This window comes from Carya illinoinensis, chromosome 10 (genome assembly GCF_018687715.1).
Source record: "Carya illinoinensis cultivar Pawnee chromosome 10, C.illinoinensisPawnee_v1, whole genome shotgun sequence".
Classification (NCBI taxonomy): domain Eukaryota; kingdom Viridiplantae; phylum Streptophyta; class Magnoliopsida; order Fagales; family Juglandaceae; genus Carya; species Carya illinoinensis.
In genome coordinates, this window is record NC_056761.1 from 32,622,493 (window position 1) to 32,630,102 (window position 7,610).

The 7,610-nt window shown below is 38.9% G+C and overlaps 1 protein-coding gene across 2 annotated transcripts; it reads left to right on the forward strand.

The window, feature by feature from the left end:
* Positions 1–3,037: 3,037 nt before the first annotated feature.
* On the forward strand, positions 3,038–7,387 carry LOC122279344 (protein AUXIN RESPONSE 4). Of its 2 annotated transcripts, none has more exons than XM_043089944.1 (4): positions 3,038–3,289; positions 3,360–3,449; positions 4,300–5,682; positions 6,863–7,387. In XM_043089944.1, the coding sequence occupies exons 3-4, from the start codon at positions 4,486–4,488 to the stop codon at positions 7,115–7,117; spliced, it is 1,452 nt and encodes a 483-aa protein (XP_042945878.1). In that variant the 5' UTR covers positions 3,038–3,289; positions 3,360–3,449; positions 4,300–4,485; the 3' UTR covers positions 7,118–7,387. The 2 variants fall into 2 exon arrangements, with proteins under 2 accessions (XP_042945878.1, XP_042945877.1); XM_043089943.1 differs by having other exon boundaries at positions 3,038–3,261.
* Positions 7,388–7,610: the final 223 nt, after the last annotated feature.

Consider the following 7,610-nt stretch of genomic DNA (forward strand, 5'->3'; position numbering starts at 1 on the left):
AGGTAGAAGGTTTTCGGAGGGGGGGTGAGGTTTACGGTGACCCCTGCTCCTAGCGTGAACTAGTTATGCTCCTGCAAACGTTTGAGGAGGGGGGCCCGCGGGGGGGGGGGGGTAAAGATGTCGTTGCATTAAAATAATGAGGATAATTTTGTAATATCAATGGCACGGTAAAATAGGACTTGCTTTTTGTAAAGTGCTTCTAACAAAAAGCATCACTTTGATGCTTTTGTTAAAACGTGCTTTTTTATCTTTTTTATTTTTATTAAAAGTACTTTAATATAAAAATCCTAAACAGGTAAATTTTGCCATTTAAGTACTTTAAACCATTTAAAAGTACTTTTTAGACTTCCTACAACAATCCCAAACAGGCTCTAAATTGATAGGATTATGGGAGGGAGTTGTAACTTTTAACTTTGTAATATCTGTGTATGATTACAAATAATCATTAGTGAGTGTGTTCTTGTGTGATGTTTGCACTTTGCAGGGGTATGTATTAAAATCTTGTGTAGCATGATTTTGGTTTATAATATTTATGATTCTATTATCTATATTTGATTATTTTCTTCTTTATCACAATGAGATTATAATAATATAATTTATAACTTTATTGATGATGATGATATCTTTTAATTTACATTATGAATTTAGGTGTTATGTTTGCTTGTTTGTTTGGTAGTTCTAATAATAATCAACTCAAATAATCATCCAATTTCTTTTTTTTCTCTTTCGTGGAGTTTAAAGAGGTAAGAGTAGGGGTGAAAAAAAAAATCAATGAACTGGTAAACTGGATTAGACTGGACCGAATCGGTGAATTTAGTCTGGTACAGAATTTGGTTAGGTCCAATACCGATTTTTCTATTTTAAAAATTAGACCGGACCGGTTCATATATATATATATTAATTTTTTATATTTAAATAATTTTTATATATAATATATAATTATATATAAAATAGTTTCGTATTATATGATAAATTACTAATTAATATTATTAATGTCATGTTTCATATGCCTTTGGGGTGAGCTCCTTGGATGCTTCGGCCTTGTTACCTGCACACGTAAAGCTACTCCGAAGTCCAACAGCTGAGTGGTAGCTGGATGGAGCCTCCAATGCCTAAGTAAGTAGAAGAAAAGGGGGGAGACTCTAAAACCAGGTTGTATGTTTTTAGTTACCTAAGTTCGGTGTTCGGGGGGTGGCCTTTATACCTGCTCCTGGGGTTGGAGACCCATGCCCTGCCCCTCTGGCACAGGGGTGCCTCCTGCCAGAACCCATTTAATGCGAAGTGGTCTTCACTAAACGCGCATTTGGTGGGGTTCAGCTTCATTTTGTACAGCCGTAATACAGCAAAGGCTTCTCGAAGGTCCTCTAGGTGCTGAGCCGGGGTCTTGCTTTTGACCAACAACTTGTCCACATACACCTCCATATTCCTCATGATCTGAGCTTTGAACACTTGATTGACTAGCCGTTGGTAGGTAGCCCCCACATTTTTCAGGCCGAATGACATGGTGGTATAACAACACAACCCCTTATTGGTGATGAACGACGTCTTTAATTTCTAATTATTACACGACATCTTCCTGCACTTGAGATAGCATTTGTGCTACTCATTTTTAAGTGAGTCAGTGGGCTCCTGTAGGCATGCGAAGGACACGTTCGACTATGAAATTTGTCGAATCTCACAGACTGCCCCAAATGTTAACATCGTGTTTCGTACGACTTTGGGCCGAGCTCCTCGGGGGCTTGGGCCTTCCTTGTTACATGTACACACAAAGTTACTCCGAGGTCCAGTGATCGGGTGGTAGCTGGATGGTGCCTCCGATGCCTAAGTCAGTAGCAGAAAATGAGGGAGACTCTAAAACCAGGTTATATGTTTTCAGTTACCTTTGCTTGGCATTCGGGGGGCGATCTTTATACCTGCTTCTGTGGTTAGAGACCCATGCCCTGCCCATGGGGTTAGAAACCCATGCCCTGTCCCTCTGGCGTAGTGGTGCCTCCTGCCAAAACCCATTTCATGCGGAGTGGTCTCCGGTAGGAGGTGCCAGGTCATGTAGTCCCATCAAGGTGGCATGCTACTCCTTCCATGGTGAAGGGGGACTGGGTACTCTTTGAGCCATGGTCCACCCGGCCCATCTGCTCGACTTGCATTCTCCCGGGGTTGGGAATCCCGTAGATGGGCTGCCTTGAGTTAAATGGGCCTCAGCCTGGCCTTGGCTTAAACGCTGCATCCACTTGTGTCAGGCTGATACTTTTAGAAAAAATTTTCCCAACAAATATAATATTAACTTTTAAAATCTTATATTACTATAATTTATTGTATTAATAGTTATACTAATATTATATAGTGCATATTAATAGTTATAATAATAATATATCACTATATTATATACTATAATTTATCACTATATTATATAATATATAATATAGTATATTAAAACTAGAAAACCGGACTAGAACTGGTAAAACTGAAAGAACCGATTTAGGAGGTAACGGGTACAGAATTAGTTTTTAAAAATGCAAAATTAGTTCATACTGATTAGTCTCAAATTTTATCTAAAATTAGACTAAACTGGACCAATTACACTCCTAAATAATAGATATAATTATTAGTTTAAACTAACATCATATTGAGCAATAGAAAATAATAGAAGAGCCCATCATTTTCTTAGATTTTTTTTGGGCCGAACCCAATAGAAAGGAACATTGGACTACACAACTCCAAGTTGGGCTTCAACATCGTCTTAGACTTCGGCTCTCTGATCGAAGTTTGAGTCCCTCTTGATTGAAGTTGGAGCTAGAGCTCAACGCAGCCTTCAACCCTATTTGAAGATGACTGTTCCGACTCCTTCGAAGTTGGAGCCACTCCTAGTGAGATTGGAGAGTTAGGCACATAATATAGGCACGTAACACTCACAATATCAGGTACTCAATAAATAAAATAAAATTATTTTTTATATCTATCTCTCTTACTCTCCAAATTTTAAAATTGGGGTAAAAACTTAATTTCCGACAATTATAACAATCATAAAGATTGATGGAAAAATAGAGTTGGATTTCAAATGTGAACATATAATAGCCCCCCCTTTTTTTTTTGGAAAAAGGAGTCAACCGAAAACAATTTCGGTCATCCTAGTTCTATCCCACCATCCCAGTGCGCATGCTCGCTCGCTCGTCGTCTCTGACACACTCGCGCACGGAATCTGCCATTTCTCTCTTCATCTTTCTTTCTCCGGCGTTCACTGATTCATAAAAGTCTCCAGCAGTGGTCTCTGATTTATTTTTTTCTATTCCAGGTTGCATCTATACTTCTCTCTCTCTCTCTTTCCGCTCGCCCTCTCACATGCATTTCGTTTCCTTTGCCAGGGTATCCATAGGTAGGATAGAAGATCGGAATTTTCAATACTAAGCGCGCTCAGTGATACGCCGTCCAGAAAGGCGCCGGTCACAAGCAAGGTAAGTCTGTCTGACTGCGTTCTCTGTGTGTTCGATTCGATGGTTATGTGTTTGGATCTGAGGGATTCGGGCTCGAAACGAATTGTTTGAAATTTATGTTACCCAATACCCTCCTAAAACCTTCCTTGTTATCTCATTAATCTTAATCGTTTGCTATGGAGGACCAGAGTTTTACGTCAATTCGATAATAAAATACACAATGCGAGGTCTCTCTCTCCTTTTCTCTCTAGTTTTATTTTCTGTTAAGATTAATTATTTTTTAGTAAATATCAAATTTCAATGATCTGAAGATAAATTAAAGACGGGTTTAACTTTTATTTATTTTTACCTATGTACTTCTGGGTTGCCGTACAATCAATATTTAATCGTGTTTGCTTTCTGAGAAATCAAAGAAAATTGAAGTTTGAATCTTGAGCGGTAACCAAGAAAAACGGAAACTCCTGCATCTTGTGCGTACTTTCAACCAAGTTATCATCTTTAACCGGGAGAAGGTTTAACCTTTGTGATTTGCAAGCATGGTCTTTTATTGTAGGTGTTGTTTTACACTTTATCTTATTCTCCTTCGAATCTTTTACACTTTATCTTGTTTTTATTTTCACCTCTTATCCATGTGTTTTGGAGATAAAATATGCATGTGAAACAAGTAGTTCCATCTAGATTATGGATTATACGAATTAAACAAAGCTTCTCTTTTTTCCTTCAGAGTTTTTTGCTTTGCCCGGCCACATTTTACTCTAGACTATCTTTGTGAAGTGTAAATTGGAAAAGCTGTTTTTACTTTTGTGCTGTTTGTCTAAAGGTGTGAGCTTGTTTTTCTTGGGTATTGTTTCGTTTGTATTCCAAATTTCAGATCTAAAGTCTCATGTCCCAAGCAAATTGACTAATCACCAACTGAAGTTACTTTGCGGCATTCAACAAGAAGTCTCAGCCACAGTCAAGATCCCAAGAGCACTGTGTCACCAGCTTCCTCCAATTGTCGCCTGTCACAAGAGACATCCAAGATAGGTAATTGCTTTTAAAGCTCTAAAACTTGTCAATGGCGATTATAACTGAAGAGCAAGACCAGCCCCAATCCCCCAAGAGATCACACTCCCAAACCCAACCACGCAGAAGTGACAAACCCATTTCAACTCCCAATTCAAAATCCCAAACTGCCAACCCCTTTACCTTCTGGTTCTACTTCACCCTGTTAGTCTCCCTCACCACCCTTGTCTTCATCTCCCTCTCTTATCTAAGCCCTCATCAAGACCCCAAGTCTTGGTTTTTAAGCCTACCTAATAATCTTCGCCAGCACTACTCAAAGGGTCGCATTATTAAGGTCCAAACAAGCCCAAAACAAGCACCCATTGAGGTTTTTACCATGGAACACGGCCCTGTTGGGTCTGAAAATGTTGTGTTAGTTCATGGTCTGGGTCTTAGTTCCTACTCCTTTCGTGAAGTTATCAGTATTTTAGGCTCAAAAGGTGTTCATGCAGTTGCTATTGATTTACCTGGAAACGGGTTTTCTGATAAGTCAGTAGTAGAGCTTGTTGAGGGAGGGAATGGGGTTTTTGGCAGGCTTTTGGATGTGTATGATGAAATCCAAGAAAAGGGTTTGTTTTGGGCATTTGATAAGGTGATTGAGACTGGGCAGATTCCTTACGAGGAAATCGGGAACCGGGTTTCAAAGAGGAAGGTCATTAGGCCAATTGAATTGAATCCTGATGAGATTGGTAGGGTGTTGGGGCAAGTGGTTGAGACAATGGGACTGGCTCCTGTGCATTTGGTTTTGCATGATTCTGGTTTGGGCTTTGGTGGTAATTGGGTTTTGGAGAATTCAGGGTTAGTGAGGAGTGTGACGCTTATTAATACTGATTCTAAAGCAGTAGGGGCATTGCCTTTGTGGATTTTAGAAATTCCAGTTGTTAGGGAGGTCGTACTGGGTGTTTCGATTGTGTATATGCAGTTTATAAAGTTGTGTTGTTCAAGGGGGATTGGTGTTTCAGATGCAGAGGCACATAGACTTCTTTTGAGGGGCAGGGATGGTAGGAGAGCAGTTGTGGGTATGGGGAGGAAGATGAATCAAAGCTTCAATATAGCTGAGTGGGGTGGTTCAGATGGTTTAAAAGATATGCCCATGCAAGTTCTTTGGTCTAGTGATTGGTCCAAAGAATGGAGTGAAGAGGGACATCGTGTTGCTGATGCACTTCCACAGGCAGCTTTTGCCACACATTCTGGTGGGCGGTGGCCTCATGTGAGTATTCAATCTATTAAGTAACTTTCTTCTTTTTTGCTTGTTTTTCTTGTATTTGAGTAATAATAATTGGTGCAAGTGTTTTGACACTGGTAAAGAAATTTGAATCTCCTTCCTCCCTTGCCCCTCCAATAGAAGGAAAAGAAGAAAATAGAACTCCATATGGCACATCAAATAGAGATTTTTGACTCTTTAATGATTGTATGCTAGTGTTATTCAACTTTTGTTTGCTCAACGAGGAAGGCCATCTCTAGGTTTGCCCTGAAATACAATGTCACTAATCAGTGGCAACCCGATACTCCTTTTAAAGTGATACTTTGAGATTGCTTGGCAGTTTAGGTCTGGGAAGATGTCCAATTTTTCTGTCCACCTTTTGATGGATTTCTTAATAGAGTTGGAGGTAGTGGACCTGCTATACATAGAATTACAAGCCGCTATACATAGAATTACAAGCCTGGACCTGTTATTGATACAGTTACATGCGTACTTTTTCTGCGATGTCCAGGACTGTTCTCTTCACTCAGAAAATGATTACTTATTCAAGTAAATTGTTTGTCTCTCCATGCAAGGTTTGACTGTTCATTATCATTCTTTATTAACCCAGGGCAGAACCATTATTAGCTTATACTACAGTTATCTTAGAATCCCAATCATGGTTAACCTAAATTATTTCATTTGATTTGCTATCGGGAACCGTGGGCGGGGTGGGGAAAGAATGATTTGACATCTGCCCAAATTAAGTTTGTACAATGTATGGGGTATTGTTGTCACGTCAATTACTTATCAAAAATAAAAAAAATTGTTGTCACGTCAATGAGAATAATCACAGAAAATTTTAAAATGTTATTAAGAAGTTCATCAGTGCCATGAGTTAATATGAGGTGTTTAATTATCGTATAATGTATATTAGAACCTAATTTACATATAAGATGAAAATTATCGTATGTTGCTTCCCAAAGTAGGTTCAGAAGCAGGCTGAGAGCATTCTGTCAATTTTTACCTCTTTCTATAACCTAATTTATCTTCCAGTCTTGGGATTTCGTAACTTTGGAGTATTATCATTGATTTGGATTGAGTGTGGTGTAGCCTGCAAAGTGAGGAAGAGTAAGAGTGAGATTTTTTATAACGTTTCACCTGCTGTTTCTGATTCCTTTAAGCTCTTTGTTTTTATGATCTTCAGGAGGATGCAGCTGATAAGCTAGCTGAAAGTATTGTTCAATTTGTTTTCTCATTACCCAAATCTGTCAGAAAAGTTGAGGAAGAGATTATCCCGGAACATATTCAGAAGATGTTTGATGATGCAAAAAGCAGTCATGATGATCCCCATCACCATCACCATCACCATGGTGGCCATGACCACCATGATAGTCATGCTCATGCTCATGCCGCTGGTTACATGGATGCATATGGGCTTGATCGCGGATGGTCAAGTTGATGCCTTTTCTTCTCTACCACTACTTGGCAGTGATTGCAGCTGAACTAAATGTTAGATCTTGCCGTGGGTTTTTCCTTTTGATGCCATAGATACTTGGGATTGCTGATATCATGACGTGCTTGATACCTCCATGAAAAAAGCTTCAAATCATATAGATTAACGTTCACAACTTTTGAAAATGTAATGTTGTATTTAATTATTAAGGTGAGCTCAATTTAGTACAACCTAAGATGATGTCTATTGCTCTTTCTAAAGTTCTCGTTTTCATCATTTTTTCATTCTGTATTTTCATTTATCTACTAAACATAATAGATTACTGTTTTAATGTATTTCTGGGTTTAGCTCAATAATTTGGTCTGACCCATCGGAATGGAGAAAGGTCAGTTTGTGAAGGAAATGGTCTTTAGAGATGGACTTTTGAGAAACACCAGGTGGAGGTTGAGAAGATAGTACTGTGAACTATTCTGCGTGGGATGGGGGAAGCAGACATTCA

Excerpts from the sequence above, each read along its gene's own strand:
- LOC122279344 (XM_043089944.1), top strand. The coding sequence starts at position 4,486 with ATGGCGATTATAACTGAAGAGCAAGACCAGCCCCAATCCCCCAAGAGA. Across the intron at positions 5,683-6,862 it reads CTGGTGGGCGGTGGCCTCAT|GAGGATGCAGCTGATAAGCT; the intron begins GTGAGTATTCAA and ends TATGATCTTCAG.